This window comes from Hakea prostrata, chromosome 2, assembly GCF_041222555.1.
Source record: "Hakea prostrata isolate BN-2017 chromosome 2, UWA_Hpros_2, whole genome shotgun sequence".
Taxonomy (NCBI): Eukaryota; Viridiplantae; Streptophyta; class Magnoliopsida; order Proteales; family Proteaceae; genus Hakea; species Hakea prostrata.
This window is the reverse complement of record NC_142601.1, coordinates 64479468-64501518: the sequence shown is the minus strand read 5'-3', so window position 1 is coordinate 64501518 and position 22051 is coordinate 64479468. Positions and strand designations below refer to the sequence as shown.

General features: G+C 40.4%; 1 protein-coding gene across 1 annotated transcript in view; it reads right to left on the bottom strand.

Moving 5' to 3' along the window:
• The window catches only part of LOC149025701 (serine protease SPPA, chloroplastic-like), a 47000-nt gene that overhangs the window by 10020 nt on the left and 14929 nt on the right, over window positions 1-22051 (bottom strand). Inside the window, exons 8-12 of the mRNA XM_089145901.1 lie at window positions 13356-13425; window positions 11544-11698; window positions 9076-9181; window positions 8625-8712; window positions 8400-8543 (exon numbers count right to left, since the gene is read on the bottom strand). Of these exons, the coding sequence (XP_089002027.1) occupies window positions 8400-8543; window positions 8625-8712; window positions 9076-9181; window positions 11544-11698; window positions 13356-13425 (563 nt within the window). The remainder of the gene's footprint in view (window positions 1-8399; window positions 8544-8624; window positions 8713-9075; window positions 9182-11543; window positions 11699-13355; window positions 13426-22051) is intronic.

The following is a 22051-nucleotide window of genomic DNA, read 5'->3' as shown; positions in this document are numbered from 1 at the left end:
AGTTCTTTCTCAGACTTATTGTATTTCTCCGGAAATCCTTAAGTAAAGGCATCGGTTTAAAACCCGAGTGAGTTCCTTCTCAGACTTATTGTATTTCTCCGGAAATCCTTAAGTAAAGGCATTGTTTCAAACAATTAAGACCTAATGCAACAGCGATTCAAGTGGCTAGCAAAGTTCAAGATAAAGTTAATTTCTTATTTCTTCAAAAGATCCAAAGAGGCCAGTATCAAAACAATTACAAGAGCTGGATACAATCTTCGGTCAAAAAAGAAAGTCATCATAGGTGACTGTTAAGAAGTTATACAAGATCGACGCGACTTTGCTAGAACAAACATATGAGTCAACCATTGGTGGGGATTCAAGGAAAAGAAAAGAAGAAGTGAGGATTACAAAAAATATTTCGGTATGCATAAAATCCTCCGCAATTTCATACTCTTTGTCCAGCTTGTCCAAGAGAAGAATGGTCCTCGACCAAACTCGCATTCTGGACAAGCTCGTCATAATTGACTTCTTCCAGGGGAGAATAAACAGGAGAATCTTCCAGATAATGCATAATATCTGGATCGGAAGGTGGAGGATCAATCTTATCCTTGGTTCAGTCGGGAGGAGGAATACCCGTGTCGGTAAATACTTCAGGATGGCAAACAAGACCTTTGTAGGGAGTCGTATCAAAATGAGGATCCTTCCTTAATATTGATTCCCATACTTCGTTCTCACCATCCCGGTACGCCTGCAAGTTATAAGCATTCAGCATATCAACAAAAGGCTTACTGTGTAAATACTTGAAGACGCAGGCTCTGCGAACATCGCTTGGAAGGGATTTGGGCAAAGGAACGACAGCTTGCCTTTCGTGTAACGTTTCGGATCCTTTGGCTCCCGACTTTCCAACCGTTCGCTCCATCGCCGGACCTTCTCCCCGGCATCATCCAAGTCCGACCGAAGACGACCAATCATCGAATTTTTTCTCCCCGCCACCTCCCAAGCTAGATTCCGAAGGCGAGCAATCTCAACATCTTTAGCTTCGAGAGATTTCCCGAAGCCTAGAAACTTCATTGCTCAACCTACTGAGCCTAGTAACTGCTTCCACTTGATTATGGAAGTTACCAGCAAGACTCCTGCAAACAACTTCCGAGTTAACGAGGAGCAGAAAAGTAATTTTTCAGAATCAGAGGATAATGAAGAAAGACTTACATCACCAAGTGACTTCGTAAAGACTTCATCTGGAAGTTTGGAAAGAACTGCGCTCTCGAAGTCATTCGAGCAGCAGCAAGACACCATTCCAACGCTCTCAAAACTCGTTTGACACTAATTCAAGCGATGGATGAGAAGGATGAGCTACACCAAGAGAAGGATAAGCTGCATCACTTGTCAACCGACGACGCTTCCTAGTGGCAAAATCCTCCAACTCGGAAGGAGAGGAGGAGGATGCCAAACAAGCATTAGAATGGGAAATAGGAGTAGCACCTGCTGGGACCACACCTTCATCAGATGCCAACATAGTTGCCTCAGATGCCCGAAGAGTCTCTTTCGGGGGTGCACCAACAGTCTCACCAGCAGGGACGTCGGCAGCACCATCGGCAACGGAGTGATCAAGATCTTCCTGGGAAAGACGAGCGATCACTTCGGGCAAAGGAGGCGCAGGGACGGCATCAATAGAAACTGTGGGAATCTGACTTGAAGATTCACCGTCAGCAGTCGCCTTACGCTTGGAGGATTCACTAGCTGAAACCACCGCACTGGCCCCAACCACCACCGACGGAACGATTTTCTTGCAAGATTTTGCTCTGATAAAGTTCGGGTTGATCTTGGGAGCCACTATGCAAACAAACAAGCCGTATCAATACAGAAATAAAACGACAACAACAAGAGGGAAAACCCTAGTTTTTTATCACTTCCGACAAAACCAAATAACTAAACCCCAAGTATACCTACTATGCAGTTTACTCAAGGGGGAAGTGGGGAAAGAGATGAGTAATCAAGAAACTCACTTGTTCAGAAGTTGATAGAGCTATTGTTGGAGTACGAGGAATACGGAAGCAGGCCGAAGGACGAAAGGTCGCTTTAACACTTTAGCAAATCTAACTTGCAGAAGGCAGGATAGATGGAGAGTACCCACGAAGGCTTTAAATAGCCTCAGGTATTAAGACGACGGTTGAAGGCTAAGGACAACCGACGACCTAGATCGAAATGACGCTTCGAAATCCGCAGAAAGCAAGATCAACGGTCGGAGGAATGCCACATGGAAACATGTGGAAACGAGCACCGATGCGAGAGATACCTCCAATCGTCGCACCGCCATTAAAATAATGGATGTATTTCCGATTCATTGGAAACAGTGAATGGTATACAAAAACAAGAAAACGTTTGAACTTCGCAGAAGGGAAACGTGCGGACTTTGCAATAAATGAAGTTGTGGAGAAGATTAATGCATCTTCCCGAAACGCATCTTCACAATATTTCTACAAGATTATTATTCAGCAAGGAATGTAAAGTTAAGTGATGAGTTTTATCATTAATACTTTGATATTCAAGGCAAGATTTCGGCAGGAGACGGGGAAATATAAAGGCCAACATGAAAAAGAAATGTCTATTTTAAATAGAGGGTAAATCTTTACAAAAAGATAACTCTCTAAGCCTTTTCTTCATTGTTGCCCGAGGGACCCTGGTCGGGAGGACTTTTCTCAGGATCATGAGAAGAGCCTTCCTCAAGAATGGCATCGGCTGAGTCCTCTACAGCAGCAACTTGAGACTCGGCTTGTGATTTCTCCTCTGTAAGTGCCGGCTCGTCAGCTAGGTATGCCTCATATTGAGGGTCAGCTGGAAAAGGATCATCTTCTTCCTGAGCCCAGTCCGGGAGATCCATACCAACTTTCCCAAAGACCTCTTTGTGGCACACCTCACGAAAGGGAGCAGTATCGAAGGCAGGGATTGATCCGAGAATTCGCTCCCAAACGTCGTTCTGCCCCAAGCGATAAGCTTGAATGTTGTAGATACCTAGCAGCTCGGAGAAAGGTACGCTGTTCAGGTATTTCCGAACACACTCCTTCCGAAGCTCTGGCTTTATATGCTCGGGCTTACTAAGGATCGCCAACTTTAGATGTTCTTTGAGCTCCCTACTTTTGAATTCAAGCCTGTCACCAAACAACGTGGCAGCTGCTTTTTGCTTCTTGGCCTCGCGCTCGGCAGCAGCGGCACGAATCTTCGAAGCTTCGAGGGCCTCCTTGAGGGAGATCACTTCTTCCTCATGCTTTTTCTGCAGCTCCACGGCAGCTGCAGTCCGCTAATCGGTCTATTTCGGAATTGGCTTTGGCCAAATTCTCTTCACGGAGTTTGCAGCAAGGAGCTGGTGCGACCAACCCGGCTCAATGCTTCCATGTGTTGATAAAAGCTCAACACAGCATTCCTGGGAAGGCGGAAAATATCAGAAGAAGTCATAAGAAATTATGAAAAAATAAGTGAGCAAGAAGACCGGTACCTTGTAGATTGACTAACAAGGGAGGTGTCATCCAGGGCTTCAAATTCCTAGCGATCAGAAGGAGCAAGACTGAGGGAGCTCCATTCTGCAGCTTTCTCAAGGTCCCGAGTCACCCTGTCGGTCAGCTTCAGGGTCCACTGGGGGGTGAAGACCTCCTCACTATCCGTTGAAGCTTTGGATTTTTTATTGGAGGGAGCATCAATTGTGTCATGCCTCCTCTTGGTTCGGGCGGAGGAAGAGACATTAGACCTCTCCACCATCGGTTTCTTCCCTTTATCCGAAGCATCAGCCACGGGCCTGATATTCCTGATACCCCTATAAGAGGGGTCGGGAGAGGGAATAGAAGCCTCTTGATCTACGGTCAAGGCTCTGGGCGATCGTTGCTCGGCTGTCACAACGGCCCTAGCGGCCTTCACCCGCGAGGCTTTCGTGGTTCATTCTTGGAGGCACCGCAAAGAAGAATGACAAGAGTCGAATTAAAGACATATCACTTCAGTCAAATTAAAGGATGGTGGTTAGAAGCTCACAATGAGCCAATCCCCAGTACTGAAGGATGGAGTTATACTCCACTTCAAGTCCATGTATCTCTTGATACCATGGAATGGATTTGATCTTCCTAACGGCCGCCTCGTCTTCTCTGGATAAGGGAAGGCCTCGGTTATTCTCGGAAGAAGAAGTACACCTCCTCCAGGTGGTTGGGAAGTTAAGATCCGATGGAGGCGCTCGACGTAAAAAGTATCGTTCGCGCCATCTTTTGTGGTTAGAAGGGCAAGTTCTTTTGACAAGGATGCTGCCCCTCCAATCAAGTTCAGCCTTATTGCGTTTGGACAGAAAAACCCATCCGGGAGGATGGGAGATAGAAAGAACATGAAAATGTACAAAGAGAGAAAGAGATGGCGTAATGCCAAGTTCAAAACACAAACCCAAGAAGCCGACGATGAGACGCCGCAGCTATTGAGGAGGAGCATTCCGGGACAAATGCCCCAATGATTCGAGAATCATGGAGAACAAAGGATTAAAAAAGGGAAAGCGAACCCCGCTTTCCGGTGCATCTATATACAGAGAAAATTCACTCGAAAGGGATGAATCAACCCTCTCATCAGGGTGGGGAGCCCTAACCTGATAAGAGGCAGGAAAATCAAAATCTTGGACAGCTAAAAGAAGGGTTTCCTTATTATAAATGGAGGGAACAGAGCCAGGTCCACCATCGGACCCGGAAGTTTGAGGCTGCCTAGAAGACTCGACAATCTTGGAAGATCCAGACTCGAGAAGGACAGGAGAAGTTTCGGTTTTTCTTTCTAAACCTTTTTGAGAAACTTCGGTGAACTCGCGCCGGAGGACAGCTTAGGGTTTTGTTATCACTATCCGATTGTTCGGGAGCAGGAGAAGCAAAAGCCTCACTTCTTATTACCAACACTGGTACCGGAGAAGCCCTATCGTCCGCCATTACTTGTTTCAGTAAACTACAAAAAGAAAAAGACCAGTAAACTTACTGATTCAGTGACGCGGAAGCTTAAGAGCAAGAAGGCGCGAAGAAGACAACAAAGGTTCAAATTCCAGACAGGAAGAATGAAACCTACGAAGACAACGAACCGCTTTTAAAACTCCCGCACGAGTGTTCGGGAATCTGAACGATCGAGATTGATTCAAAATCAGCGATCAAGATTGAAAGACGTTTTGAAAGTTTGAACTCACGAATCCGAAATAGGCGTTCGGAAACCGTCGCTTGGATGACGTGAGCCACGACAGATCAACTGCAAGGAGATATGTGGCCTTACACTCACAACGCTCGAGGAAAAGTGACCACCGCATTAAATGTGATATGACATTTAATGAAGCACGCAGAGATTATCACCTGACGACGAACCCAATTAAAAACCAAGCCCTTGGGATCGACCGAACACTTGGTCTGGGGGGCTCGTGATACGGAGAGATTATGATCAGACCGGGTTCATACCTGGTCCGACCCTCGACCCCGGTCAAGACGGAGAGAACCGACTCGCTCCCGAGCGAACCGGATCCGGAAGATGGCTTGCTTTGAAGAAGAAAGCTTATTCGGCGCAAGCGCGCCCTAATCCTACTTATGGACTAGGGTAATCACCCTAATGATGGCAGACTCGAATTGACGGCTGCGGATAATCATTATCGAAGGGATAATCATCACATAACCTAAAGGTTATCTCAGGAGTCCTCTACTAGTCCAAACTAGTAGAAGTCTATTGCTCAACGGATCTAACTGTTAAGATCCAACGACTACGCGAAGAAGGCTCAAGTGCATCCAACGAAGGAGATTCGAAGGTACACTCTATATAAACCTCACTACCATACAAGGTGGGGGGATCGAAAAGAATACTATCTGAGACTCAGGCTCAGATACATACTGATAGACCTAAACTATCAGCGATCTGCTATCTAGATCACCTTTCCCAATTCTCCATTCCTTAGCTCTGCGCTTCTAGCAGAGCCGTTTGTGATTAAGTTCATCAACTGACTTAGCCTTCGGAGGTGGACTCCCGACCCCAGCGGTCGGGCCACATCTGACGTTTTCGTTTTGCAGGACATCACGAGGAGATCTAAGGGCTGAGCAGATTTTGGACGCATCACATATCTAGATAGAATTTTATTTTGAGTTTATTTACTTTATTGTAAATTAAAGTGATTAAGAGTCTTCTTATGAGTCCAAATAGGAATTTTCGGTTTATAACTATAATATATCTGCCATCAATTAAAGATGATTTCTGTAAGTGATATAAGTTTTAGTTCTGGTGCTGTTGAGGAATGCATAAAGAATTGTGGTCCCAAATCATGCATATGGGATTGACATCCCAAACCCAATTTCTTCTCTTCTTCGATCTTTCACCCAAGACTATGGATCTCATCACCCTTCCTTCCCCCTTGTCAATCTGATATTTTCCCTTAACAATGCATAGTGGCCCTTTCTGACCATTAGAAACCCCAGATTCGTCATCATCTTCTTCTCAAAAACCCGGAAACCTAATCTAATTTGCTACTGTTTTGATTCCAGCGCACTATGCACCATTAAAAATTAATGTAACCTTAACTGATAGGCTCCCCTACATCTACGTAACCTAATGCTAGCATCAACCCTACTACTGTCTATCAAACCCTGACCCTAATTTGACCCTAGCTGAACTTGCCAGTCCATATCAGATCTTGATTTTTGGCTTTTAGCTGGGTACCTTCTAATCTAGAACCACATTATGTTGATTATCACTTCGTGAGGAATACTAATGTGAATATTGTTTGATACTCCATTTGTTCCTTCTACAGATCAATGGGATGATATGTTTACTGAGCCTCTATCTTGTCCTGCTTTCTGGAAGGGCAGATCCAAGCTGGGCATGGGTAATTTATATGCTTCAACTTCAGGGGTGCTAAGATATGTATTTGATAAACAGTAGTATACTAGTATTACTTCAAACACTGCAGTACTCAATTCTGTTCGGTTGGCTTTTCACACTATAAGGAGAGTGTCCTGCCAGGGAGGAATGAATATTTACATAGCCCTCATGAGGATGTCTGCAGTTCCCCTCCCTCTATTATCATGGTGTGAGTTATCATACAGTTGTATTTTATGTTAAGTTGCCTTCAGTTATTTTCCTTTGGCTATTTCTTGACTCGTAATTAAAACCTACTAATGTTTTTAAGTATTGAGGGTGGACCACAACAGGTGCTTTCTTAATATATTGTGGTCTAGTGTTTTTCCCTCGTCCTGACATCGGTTTTTTCTTTCTTCTTCTCTCCTCTTCAAGCTTTGTGGGACTGGTTATTTGTTTCCCTACTGCTACACTGATAAAGTTGAAGCATTGATTTCCCTTTCCTCTTGCTTATAGAGAATCTTAACTAGTAACAATAACCCCCCAGCCCCTCCCAGTACCTCCCCCCACTCCCTGGCACACAAAAAAAAAAAAAAAAAACAACAACAACAAAAATGCTCATTCTGTTCCACTCATACTGATAAGATCCATAACACATTGGTTAGGAGCAGGAAGTCCAAGGCTTCATATACTTCTGAATCCCTCCACCTAATAGACTAGTTTCTTGCATTGGAAACTAACATCGTACCAGGGCAGATTACCAGCCTTGCCTACGTGATCCTTCTGCATGTTAATGCAATTCCAATCCCATGGGAGGTGGAATATTAGGATCTTAATTCTGTTAGAAATGGAACTGTTGAAGTATATGCAAGTCTGGACTATTTTACTGTTCATGTTACTGTTCACGTGAACAGTAAAAACTGTATTACTATTCACATGAATAGTAACACTAGCTCCTAAAATAGAAAATTCTGAAAATAGAAACTATACTTTCTAAAAACTCTCAAAACTTATGTAGCAAGACTCCTACATTAGAAATAGAAACTATGCAGTTTTTACTGTTCACATTTTTACTGTTCACGTGAACAGTAACATGAACAGTAAAATAGTCCAGACTTGCATATACTTCAACAGGAACTTTTGTGTAACTATACTCGCTCAACCTGACAGACCAGTCACAAGGTTTGAATTTGACAGCTACTAGTTCGCTTTAGCATCCTAGGAACTTAGGCCACCCACTCAGTGAATCATTTTCCAACTACTTGGAGTTGAATACGAAGAATTACAAACATAGATGAGTTTGATCTAAAGTTTAATGGCTGTTCCTGTAAAATTCATGGGCCTGTGGCCTATTTGAAGTGATAATAAAGGGAGAATACATCTTTATTTTCTAGGCTTGAGTTGATTTTTGCAGAGGAGCTTACTGCTGGTACTCATTTTATATTCCTCCCTCTTGTAGTCCCTTAATCTTATCCAATGAAAGACATCCTTTACTTGCCCTTTATTTATTTGTTATGATTATTATTATTTTTTTTTTGGTGGGAGGGGAGGTGGGAGGAGACAGATGGGATTTCCCAGAGACCAACCTGTTTATCTTGCGGTATGTTGGCTCTGTGTTTTGCAATGGCAATGGCACGAGAAAAGCCACCAATGGCATCAACCAAACCTCGAGAAGCTGCATCCTTACCAGCCCATACCCTTCCTTGAGCAACTTTCTCCATCTGATCTACCTGAAAATTCCAGCACTTGAATTTCCATGAAAAGATTTGAGGAAAGAAACATCAGAATTTAGACAAAAAATATTGACATACAGTCATTGATCTTGAAAAAGCTGCCTTATCTCGAAATTGCATATATGCATTCTGCGCAGACTTGGCAAAGAGTTCAGCTTCATCTGGCCTGCAAGAAAGCTTAATTTGTTTCAGATGTAACAGGATATCATGTGAAGAAAACCAACGCAGAAAGCATAGCAACAGTTGAGAAAAGAACAAGTTCCTGCAGAACAGCCTAAAAGCACCACCAGTGCACAACGCTGCTGCGTTTCGCAGGGTCTGGGGACTGTCAAATCTATGCAGTCTTAACCCCCTTCCAAAGAGGCTGCTTCTGGGACTTAAACATCCAGAAAAAAAGGGATAAAGAATATAGCAGTATGGGGCAATACAGAGCACGGAAAATCCAATCCCTCATCAATGTCACTTTTTTATCCCTTCTTCCACAAAATTTAAGCATCTATTTTCCTGACAATGCAACAGGGCTCTCGACCTGAAAGGGCGTTGTTCAGCAGCAGAGAGCTCAGAATATTTCCCTCTTGATATTATATCCTTGTTGAAGCCTATCATTTCATATAGTTTACCCAAATTGAACTTTCCTGCACACAAGAAGTATCAAAGTTAAGAGTTGCTGCAGAAGAAAACAAGAGGAAGAATTAAAAAATTGAATGAGGTTTGTACTTCAGCAACTTCACTCAGCTAGTTCAGTAAAGATAAACCAGGATGTCATAAATTGTGGCTAGCATTGCATCAAATTTGGGAGAAGGTACTTCGGGATGAAAAATATGGTACCGCCAAAGATGACATGTGATAAGCCCCTTGTATCATGAGTCTATAAGCGAAAGCGTAGCAAGCAAATCCCCTAAATCGGGTGGAAGATTTGAAGATTCATATTACATTCAGGTTACTTTTTAGGATTAGATTTGAAGAGTCATATTACATTCAGGTTACTTTTTAGGATTAGATTTGAAGAGTTCTATTCGAATTGGGATGATTCTATTGATTAATACTGTAGGAACGAAATTGCTATAAATAGGGGGAAGGAAGAGTAGAGGAGGGAGGTTTTTTGAGTTATTGGGTGAGAGTTATTGCTCTTGGGTAGCCGTAGGATTCACCTACTGCTAGTAATGTGCTTTGTTTCTCGTTCAACTTTTATTCAAAGTCCATTATTGCTATTATCTTTTTGAGTTATTCCATCTTTGTTAAGTTGCCTCATTCGGGTACTTAACAACATGATAAAAACATTCCACTTTACCAGAAAAGGATATTATACAGTAAATATTGACACTCTTTATTGATAAACCCCACATCTACACTTCAGTTGTCGGGAATGCAAGTAAAATAGCTTTTCGCACAAGGCGAACAAAGCTATGCAATGGATGAACAGCATGTTAAACAACACCATTTCAGTTAATTCATCTAAATGGTCTTTGTGTCTTATCAAGAAGAAAGTTTGACAAAATCCACAATCAACCAACAAAACCGAGTTTATGCACCTTTTTTCTTTTTCTTTTTTGGCTATAATCTAAGTTAAGTTGGGTGGGAAGCATAACACTGCAGTAGAATTCTGATTTCTAAATATACCAGGACAGCAGGACCGCGTTGAGATGCCAATATATTACTAAAATATTTGAGATGTTAACTCAAATGCCATCTCGTCTTGGAATACCAAAACAAGATATGTTACTAAATCTGTGAGTTCTTGGTCTCGTCAATGTAAATGCATAATTTCCCCTGTGGACATAAAATAATTATTACAGAAATTCCATATAAGATCTGGCTGTCAGCAGCTAAAATTATTACCATGAAATGACAAATGAAAGACCAAATTCTTCAATGGACACAAAAATCAACATTGATATGAAAATCGGGCATTGGACTTCAAGGAGTTAGTAGGTTGCATACAAAACATGCAGTTTTCCAACACAGAAAAACTTTAAATAGATGAAGCACCCCTGCTATATACTCCCTTCTCAGTCCACAAATTGGAGTTCAAAGAAAACCATTATTGAAGGATACTTTTTTACATGAATCTCACACAAATCCAAGCTCATGTTCCAATGGTGCCAACCATGTATGAAGTAATTAATAGTAGACACTCAAATGATAAAAGAGAGGTAGATTGGTGTTTTATGTTCTGCTGCCACAGCCAAGTAGAAACTTGGGGAGCAAGTCGCAATGAGTGGTGTCCCAGAAACCAAATCATGGAAACTTGGAGTGCAAGCTGTATCGAAATAGAAAGTGCTGGCTTGGAGAAAAAGTTGTCACAGAATTGGAAAGTTTTGAGTGTGCTACAAAATTAGAAAGTCACTAACTTCTAGTGGCTTTAGTTTGATATTATCCTTCCTCTTTTGGGAACTGCCTTTGGAGTCTTAGAAAGTCAGTTTCTGTTTTTGGAATGTACTCTGAATTGGTAAGTTAGTAGTGCTGTAATCTTCATCTATCAATAAAGCATCAGGGGTAGAGACGCAGGTTACTGCAGACTGTCTCCACCCCCTCTTCTTCTTCTCCTCATTCTATTCTCTTTTCTTTTTCTTCTTCTTCTTCAGCTCTTTTCTATTGTTTTCCGTCCAGAGGCTGCACCTCAGTAGAGGTTGTGGATTGTAATATGTTCGGAAAGGGTATAGGAAAGCGATTGATTTTTACAATGGGCAAACAATGCTATTTAATGAGAAAGTGAGAAACCTAGACATGGACAATCTTCAAGGGGGATGAAGAGTAGATATTTTTTCCACTAGTTGCTAGAGACCCAGTGCTGGAAAGAAAAAACAGATGTACAAAAGGGCAAGCAAGCAGAGGAATGGATAAGAACATAGAACTGTATATAATAGATGCACGGTACACACTCACTTGCATTATGTAGCTGAAACAGAAAAAACCAACTTACTTACATCAAGTAAATTTTGCAGTTAATCTCCAAATGTAATTGCTACAAGTGAAGATAGAAGTTAATTTCTTCACCTGTGACCACTCCAATTGAACCTGTTAAGGTAAGATTCTCTGCAACAATTGTTCCTGCTGCCATTGCCATGTAATAACCTCCACTCGCCGCCACATCAGACATAGATGCAATGACAGGTTTAGAGGCAGCAAGAAGTCTGATCTCTCTCCACATTCTTAGTCACAAAAACAGAAGCACAGTCAAGAAAAGTTCAAAATAAAGTGTTCAATAAAATATAAAACAAAGATAAATTCTTCCTAAGACACAAAGGCTTCTAAAGTATTCAGGTTTCATATTCCCAGGATGTTTAAGTGCTAATTTTATTTTATTTTCCCATTATAAAATATTGGTTGAGTCACCCCATTCCTAGCATGGTACAAATTTCACCGAAATTTTGATTTTTGAAAAAAAGAGAGACGAGATCTGAGTGGAGTCGAAAAAGTACTAGGTTCCGATCTAAATGGTCGAAACCTATCGAAACATGTGAGATTTTGCAGGTTTCAACAACTTCCGCCAGGTTTTGCCCTTTGAGTTTTGACCCCCAAACAATTTTGTGCCCAGGTTTTGTGATTTCAACCTCTGTTTCTCCATAAATCAATAATCATTTGTCAAAACTTGTTGAAACTTGGGGAAAATGCTGGAAATTTGTCGAAACAGGAAAAAGTTCATGCTATGAGATAGCTAACCATGTGGATGATTCCACCTATAGAAACATAGAGTGTTAGTTCATGAATAACTTCACATGCAAAATGTTATGGCCAGCTTTCATCCAATACTCGGAATACTACCACAAACAAAGGATAGATCCACCGGCTCCAGGCAAGCACTCAACATGGAACTGTGGTCTGGAACATTGTAGTTGTTAGTTGATCATTATATTTTGTTAACTTGCTGTATATGTAATCATTCTATTAAACAAACAATTCATGTATGCTGATGATTCTACGCCTGTATGCAATATAGTCAGTACTTCTCAAAACTAGTCATTTGTTAGTATAATTGAATGATAACTTTTTAGTGGTTTTTTTTGGCAAACCACTAGTTCCATTGTGTTTATTATGTTTCACATAGGTAATAGGCAAGAAATCAGATGAAATGGGGACCATATAAGCCCCAAAACCTTGGATCGAAACCTTGCTCGAAAGTACCAGGTTTTGACCCAAAAACCTAGAAATTCGGATTTTGGCCAGGTCGAATCCAACCTTGAAACCGAAACTGCGATCCTTGATTCCTAGTAGGCTAATACCCATAAGTGGCATAACTAAGGAGATGGACCTCCAACTCTAGATCAATTAACTCGATTTGGAGAGCTATCTGCTTTGATGTCTCATGTAGATTACATTTTGTTCCCCACCCCCAGTTTTGGATACCCCCAAGAATAGGACCATGTTACTTCCTAAGGTCTTAGTAATTAGTTCCCCAGTTGATGAGTAGTAGATTAACTTTCTTTCCCTTCTGTTGTACATTCTTTCCCCCTTCTTAGGGGGCTTTGGTTAATGAATTTAGTCATTCATCCAAAAAAGCAAAAAAAAAAAAATTTGACGCCCTTTTTGTTGTATAGAGAAAGAAATAGGGTTGGAATCTCAAAGTTTTTATTTTATTTTATTTTTTGTTTGTCTTCAAGTGAGGTTGTATCGCAGAAGCTGAATCCAACGTGAATTTTGGGTTTACATTTGTCATCTTTGGCTAGCACATTGAACTTAGGTTAAATTATAGGATCATTTTAGCAAGTAAAAAAATTACTGTTACGCATCTGGATCTTATTTCCAAGTGAATAAATCAATTGAGTCATTATTAACTATCAAATAATGAAACTCTAGAATAGCACTTACAAATCAGAAGCAAGAGCATCACCTCCAGGGCTGTCGATTCGTATGATAACAGCTTTATATCTTTTTGACTCTGGAAAGGAAGTTAAAATTTTGAATCAAGAGATTTTGTCTTTAAAGACTGCCCAAAGGAAGTGCTATATCAAAGTCAAAGTCAGTTATAAAAATATAGAGATTTTCAGTCACCATCATACCTAGAAGAGCCAAAACAACTACAAAAGCAGGGATATAGGATTTCGGTGCACTATTAAAAGCCTCAATTGCAAATATTGGTATTAAAAATGAGTTTAATTACAGATAAGACATTTAGACAAGAAACATCAGCTCTATTACTATGGGCTTTACTTCACAAAGAAAGATGAGTTTCAGTGGTAATTCCCTCTGATGCCGTGATGGAAGAGATCGAAGTCATATTAAAGTTTGGAACAGATGTATCTGCTCCTCATTCTTTTCCTTGTCCTTGTTATTCTTCTTCTATGGTAAAGCAGTAAGTGGAGTCAGATCCAGCTTTCCTCTTCTTTGGCGTCTATGGTTGCTGTTGCTACAGCTGCCTCTTCTCTTCAACCCCTGCCCCCCGCAGCTTAAAAGAAAGAAAGAAAAGGCGGGGGGGGGGAATGAAGAACTCTTCCTCGCAGAATGATGCTGCCACTACTTCAACCTTACCTGGAATTGACTGCTATATTGCATATCCATTATCAGATTTTTTTCTTACTTTTTTCCTCTCTAGGAATCCAGCTTTAACCGGTCCCCCCAACCCACCTTTTTTTCAGGTGTCCTTTTCACTTGATTTAGTACACTTTGATAGAAAAGCAACATATCACTCAGGTCCTCCTAGAACATTTGAATGGTTAGGCAGACCTAAGCTACACATTGACAACTACTGCAGAAATTCGGATTATCCAGCAGCAGATTTCCTTATTGGCATCCTCTTAGACCTTGAGCAAACAACAAAAGAGGTGGCTATAAAATTGGATTTTTAATGAGCTTCTATACAATTAATCTAGTAGACATTCAACAAGTTGTTCCTTGATCATAAATCAACTGGATACCCTATACAGAAGACTTTCAAAACTAGAGAAGTATGTCTCTGGTAACTTAGCAAAGATATAGAAATTATAGGCTGAACAAAAGCTAGGTAAAATGAGGTTGAAGAATTCACCAATTCTGATGTAAATGGCACTCTCAGCCTAGATATAGGGACACAATAAAAGGCATTGCTCCGATGAAAAAAAAATTCACATGTTTCTTACTGGAAACCAAGGCATGTCAATAATCTTAAGTACCACTGCAAGCAGAAACAGACTATTGATTAGGATGGAACATGCACTCTTCAAGAGTGCATCACTTCATAATCAGGTTAAAATTTTACTACTAATAGCTCAGCCGATACGGATGCAGTAAAGCAATGATATGAAAACAAAATTAAGCTTAAAAACCAAAGCACTACAACAAAAACTGGCCAAATATGTTTTTCTTCAAAATGTGAAAACCCAAGGTTTCTATCAACCCTCTTGTATGCTCCCTCAATTTAAAGAAAGAACAATGAAGTTCCATTAGCAACTCTACATTAAGTGATCATGTTGAGTATACTTTGTGTTGGGACACATACATCCATCACTTTGGACATCAAACAAATGTTATTACATTTCATAACACCCTTACCAAACAAATTACCATTGACTTCCTCAAACCTCACCCATCATCTTCTCCAAATCTGTTTCTTTTCAGGAGGAAGCCATTTTGAGAAAGTAAGCATCAGAGTTGGGGGAAAGGATTAACAAAAAAGTTTGAAACAGCTGGCCAAGCTCCCTGAGCTGGGCAGAATAAAAAAAATGGTACCTCATCTCCCTCTAGCACCAAGCCTCCATTAAATCCCTTTATTTTGACCCCTCATGCGTACTCCATTCCCTTTCCTCCATCATCAACTCTTTCACTCTTCCATACACCTAAAAATAGAACCAAAACCCTTTCCATTTCCTTCCACTTCTAGCCTAACCCACATCAATACTGCACCATCATCTTCCCATTTTCTTTCCTATCTATTCCCACCAGTTCCTTTTGGTTTCTCCTCCATCTTCTGCTTTAGCTGAAGCCATCAAACTATATCTTCTTCTTCTGATTTCTTAAAACCAAAATCCATTTCTCTATTTATTTCTTATTTTTCCCATCACCAAAACCATCCATCAGCTACTTTCCATCTTCACCATTTAAACCTTGTTTGAGATCCAATCTGTGATTGAGAACCTCCATCCTAGAACTCTTCTATTTTACCTGTGAGGTTTAAAGAGGATGCTAAGACAATAATTATGTAAGTATACATGATCCAATGTGCCATGGGGGTACACTTGGCTGTTGTACACTTTAGTTTAATTGGTGTTTTCCCCCTTTTTAAACTTGGATACTTGTGGTCTAGTATGGTGTTTTCCCCCTTTTTAAACTTGGACACTTGGAGCCTTAAGTATACTGTCATAGGTTCTAGATTGTCTAATATTCTAATTCTGATTTATTTCCATATTTGGGGTTAGTAAAACTTCTCCTAATCCAAGCTCTTATAAATAAAGCTATTGTGGAGCGAAAGCTGCTGCAACTTGCGCACCTCTCCCTGCCTCTCTTTCTCCTCATCTTCTCCATCTCTTCTGCTCTTTCTCTTCCCCTTCTTAACTTCCGGTTTCACAGCAGTTATCTTGTAAGTAAAAAAAGGTTCCTCTGAGAGAATTCAGGATTTCAGATACAAAGGCAGGTCCGTGGAAGTCAATCAGATATCTCACTGTGAATCAAACCAAGGAGAATTGCCATTGGGATTCCAAGCTCACGAAGACTGGTCATTGGTTTTGCCATGGTGAATTCCAAATTTGAACAACAATGGAGCCTTCCACCCTCAAGATTGAACTGTTTTCTCTGTTAAGAACTTGAAAGTTCCATTCACAGTGAAAATACACTGATGCAGCTATAATTCCAGCAAACCTTCTCCTCCCCACTCAGATCCCTTTTGTATAATAATTTATTTCATTTTAGCTCAGTCTGTAATGTTGAGAAACTGAAAGAGTAGAGACTTGCTAGAGAGGGAGAAGGTCAGTTTCCGAAGTGGGGGAGGAGATTCAGACCATGGATAGAGAACTTGGTTTAGAAGACCAACTAGGTCAGCAAAAAAGTTTAAAGTCTGAACAATATCCCAATTGGCCAAAAAACAAAGTTGGTGAGTTGGTGGACTTGCTTTCAGTTTGATTGAAAGCAAGTTTCGGTGTGAAGCATATAATTACAGTAAAGTACCACGATATCTGAGATATTAACTTGCAGTCCGTCATGTCTCAAAATCCAAAAACTATATACTACTGACTACCGAGATCTCGGCGAGTTCTCGATCTATGACTCAAACACTGTTGGTTGGTTCAGTTATTGTTATAATTTAGTCATAATTTAGTCTCTTTATTTCAGTTTGTTATTTCTTATTCCCTCTGAGGGTAATTATGTAATTTTATATTTTTCACATGATTATAAATAAAGTGCTTGAGATCACATTGATTATTCAAACCATTCAGCCTAAATCAATTTTCTCTATATGGTATTAGAGCCAAAAATCGATAAAGGATACCCAGCGCACTCCCTATCTCTTTCTCTTCTTCTTCTTCTTCCGCTGCCGCAGACCTCCTCTCTCCTCTACACCATGCTGCAACGCCCTCCCTCTCTTTTACCGCAGCCGGTAGTGTCGATCTCTTTCTATCACCTGCAGTAACTGTTGAGAAATATAAAATTGGTAGAATGGCTTATTGATCCATGATCTCAAGCCCTCTATTTATAATTAAGTGGAAAGTAGACTATTACAAGGAATAGAAGTTTACATGAATGCAAACTCTAATTTAACTCCTATACAAACTCTTATTAGACTCCTAATAGAATCCAACACTCCCCCTCAAGTTGAGGCATGGATATCACACATGCCCAACTTGACCAAAAAAGTATAAAACATCTGTCCAAGTAAACATCTGCAATTTGATCTTCAAACTTATAGATTACGTCTGCCTTATAGACTTCCATTTGCTTTGTCCTCATCTTTACTACAACTTTATGTCTCCAAGGAAGAACGCCCAAAAAAAGGTAATCTTCAAATGTTGAGAAGACTAAATCTCTACGCAAATCTGAGGGAAAATATATTTTTGGGGTAACAATTGCTAGGGTAAAACAGCCAAAGTGAAACTTTTGATTTGTAGCAATGTTAGATCTTTAAGGGGAAAGTTTGCCAAGGAACAATCTCCAAAGGTAGGGGAAAATTTGTCAAGATAAGTGACAATCTCCAAAGGTATTAGAGATCAAGTTCTGCAAAGGTCAAATGACAAATCTGTTGCAAGGTTAGATCTCCGAAGGGAAGATGTCAAGTTAAAGGGCAAGTCTCCAGGGTTAACAGAGATCAAGTTCTGCACAATCAAAAAGATAGCTGAATAGCAATGTTAGATCTCCAAAGTAGAAGATTGCGAAGGTAAGGGACAAACTTTCAAAGGTAACAAAGATCAAATTCTACATAATAAAGAAGTCTACATGAAAGGCATTGAATTGTAGACATCTTCAATCTCCCCCTCACGTGTAGCCTTACACGTGGAAAAACAATAACAAAGGAAATCCCAATGGGGAAAGGTGCCATTGATGAAGGTCTGATATTACCGAATGGACCGGATTAGAAGATGTAGTCAAAGCAGAAGTAGATCCTCCAATCGGCTCGAGCAAATAAAGTCCATTTACCACGTCCAATCTCCTTCCCCAGATCCTGAAGTAGCTAGGTAGGAGTTGGTAGGGGTAGTAGAGGAAGCAATAGTCGAGGCTGTACCGGCAGTAGAAGACTGCAGAATACGTCGCAGAGTAGCGAACTCCTCCTGTGAAAAACCAACGTCTGCAGAGGGTGTGGTGGAAACTGTCTTAGAAAGATTAGCCTTTGGTTTTCCCTGTCTTTGTGCTCGTTTTTGCTCAAAATCAGCAGGCTTCCCATGCAGTTTCCAACAATTTTCCTTGGTATGATATGGTTTGTGACAGTGCTCACACTTGACAATCTCCTTAGCCGGATCAGATTTAGTGCAAACAAACTATAAAGCTGATTTCTCCATAATAGGAGTATGAAGCATGACTAATCGACGACTTTCCTCACACTAAACAAGAGCATAAGACTGTTCTAGTGTAGGAAAGGGAGAACGATTTAAGACTTGCACTCTGATCTAATCGTACTCCACGTTCAAACCTGCCAAGAAGTCATATACTCGAATATTATCAATGTACTTCTTATATGTCGCCACATCATCTAGATTAGTGGGGTGATAATCCCCATAATGATCCAACTATTGCCAAAGAGATCGCAACTCAGCATAATAGTGGACCACAGTTAGTTCCTTTTGGATAGTCTCATGAAGCTTCTTTCGTAGCTCATAAACCTGTGCATCATTCCCCAACTGTCCATATGTTTCAGTAGTAGCCTTCCAGATTTGGGCTGCAGTATCAAGTAATAGGTAACCCCGGGCAATATTTGGATGCATGGAATTCAAAAGGAATGACATAATAAGAGAGTCATTTGATATCCATTTATCCTATAAAACACCTGCGGTAGTGGGTTTGATAGTGGTGCCCGTAATGTATCCAACTAGTCCTCTTCCAGCAATAGTCAGGTAAGCAGATCGAGACCAGATCAAGTAATTTGTGCCGTCAAATCTTACCGAAAAAGAATGAAGAGTGGGAAAATATTCGGATCCAGTGGGAGCAGTAGTACCATCGATAGTGGCCAAGTTGAAAAAGGTGTTTGCAGTTCTTCAATCTTCACCTTTTGAAAAAAAAACTAAAACGTCGCAGAATGCAATAGCCAAACAACTCAAGAAAAAAAAATTCTCCTTTTTCCCCCCTTTTTTTTTTCCTCTCTCTCTCTCTCTCTCTAACAGAATAGCAGATTATAAGAAAGAAAATAAAATGGTTCGGCCAAATATGCAATGGGCTGGTTTGGTCTAAATTTGGAAAGAACCACAATATGGCCTAAATTTGGTTTGGTTATATGGAAAAAAAACCAAAATCTGGTTCGACCAAAGATGAATTGGTTTTAAAGGGATTTTAGGAATTCTATTGCATCGTCGAGTTTCAGGAGTTTACCTAGCTTCGATGGCGATGGTGGGTGAATAAGACTTGGTTGATGACTGATGGCTGAAGACGATGATGGCAGCGATGGCGGCTATGGCTGAAGGCAGCGATGGCTGAAGGAGTCTGGTTCCAGAATATCGTTTCAGAAATCAGAATTTCTTGCGGTGGCTGAAGGAGTCTGGTTCCAGAAATTCAGGAAATTCAGAATATAGTTCCAAAAATCAGAACTGCGATGGTGATGGAGTGCAACGGATCTTTTTTCTCTTTTTCTTTTTCTTCTTTTCTGTTCTTGGTGTTGTCGATTTGAATGCAGCGGTACTGAACATCAGCCAGAGAGGGCGATGAGTTTCGATGGTTACTCGATTGGTTTGAAGAATCGATTGGTTTGAAGAACTGCTAGAAAAAAACGATGGGTTTCGATCCTTTTCTACGACAGAGACAGCAAGAGAGGCGAGGAGGTAAGTTCGACACTCTTCTCTCTTTTTTTCTTCTTAATTCCCTAATCGAGATTAGGCTCTGATGCCATGTTGAGAAATATGAAATTGGTAGAATGGCTTATTGATCCATGATCTCAAGCCCTCTATTTATAATTAAGTGGAAAGTAGACTATTACAAGGAATAGAAGTTTACATGAATGCAAACTCTAATTTAACTCCTATACAAACTCTTATTAGACGCCTAATAAAATCCAACAGTAACACATTTTTTTAGGGCAGCATCTCTAAGGTGATTCTATACAAATCGATGTTGTCCCTTATCCTACCTTTATGAAAACCTAAACCTATTTAATTATTGAAGTTTTTGAAATTCTTACGACGTTTCAGTTATTTCTAAGGGTTGAAGACTGAAGAACGGCAGGTAGTTTTGTTTGAAAAGACATGGCAACAACTGAGGGAACTAATGGTCCAACTGGTTCTAAACATTACCCTACCCTTGCCCATCTTTCAATAAGATTCGATGGGACAAATTATTTGATTTGGTCTCATTATGCATATCTGACTATTGCTAGAAGAGGACTTATTTGGCCACATTACGTCAAGCCTACAACCTTAGGCACTTCTCAAGATAAGTGGATTTTGAACGAGTCTCTCATTATGTCGTTTCTTATGAATTCCATGCATCCAAATCTTGCTCGTGGATATTTATTATTTGATACAGGAGCCTAGATCTAGAAGGCTACTACAGTGACATACGAATAGTAGGGGAATGATGCACAGATCTATGAGTCAAGGAAAAAACTTCATGAGACTACCCAAAAGGAATTGATTGTAGCTTAGAAGGCTACTACAGTGACATACGAATAGTAGGGGAATGATGCACAAATCTATGAGCCAAGGAAAAAACTTCATGAGACTACCCATAAAGAATTGATTGTAGCTCAGTATTACTGAATTGAGATCTCTCTGGCAAGAGTTAGATCACTATGTGAATTATCACCCCAGAATCCTAATGATGTGGCTGCTTATAAGAAATATGTTAAGAAGATTCGAGTCTATGACTTCCCGGCTGGTTTGAATGCGGAATATGATCGATCAAAGTGCTTGGTGTTGAGACGTTCTCCCTTTCCCACGCTGGAACAGTCCTATGCTCTTTTTCAACGTGAGGAAAGTCGTGTTTGACTTTTCTTCATGCTCCTATTTTGGAAAAATCTACTCTTCAGTCTAGAGCACCATCTTTTCCAAACTTGAATCAACTAAAGAAGTAGTTAAGTGTAGGCATTGCCACAAGCCTTATCATAGCAAAGCCATATGTTGGAAGCTCCATGGGAAGCTTGTTGATTTTGAGCAAAAAAGGGCACTAATAAGCATGCATTTACCATTATTTATTTGATTTAATATCCCATACTTATTTAATTGAAGAGAGCTAATTGAGTATTTTTGTGTATTTTTCAGGAATAAGGTGATTTTTGATATTAGAGATAATATGGAGTAAAGTTGGCAAATATATTAGATATTGGTGGATTTCAAATCATGGCATTCAATCTTGCTGCCCAAGAAATCATAAAAAGTGAGATCTTAGCCAAATTGGAAACAGGTGGAGGTCTAAGGAACAAAATTGGTAATAAATCTGAAAATCAGGTAAACAGACCTACCTTCAGTATTTTGGGCATATCTCTCTCGTATGAGCTTGGATTGCGGTGATTCAAGATGTTATGGAACGATATTGAAAATATCTACAACTTTCCAATTTTGAGTTTTTCCAAAATCGGAAAGAATAAAGGTCAATTCGACGGGTAAAGAGAGGGGATTCATTGTATGCGGGAGACATAAAAGAGAAGCCAGCCACAAAGAAAAAGAGACGGCGAACGCGGCTCTCATCTCTCTCATTGCTGAAGAAGAAGACCACATCTCTCTCTCTCCTATGTTTCATCTTTATTTTTTCTTCTGAACTTCGTGATAATGAGTAGCTAGTTCTTTTTCTTTGGGATGTAGATGAACCATGCTTATTTCATTAATTTGATTGTTCTATATCTTCTAGTTGATTGTGTTTGAGTTTGGCCAAAGATGTTCTATAGCTCAGCAAACTAAGCGTGCCAAGCTTCCGCGAAGGATGATAGTCTTGCGAAGATAGGGCATACCTAGGAAAACCATCCT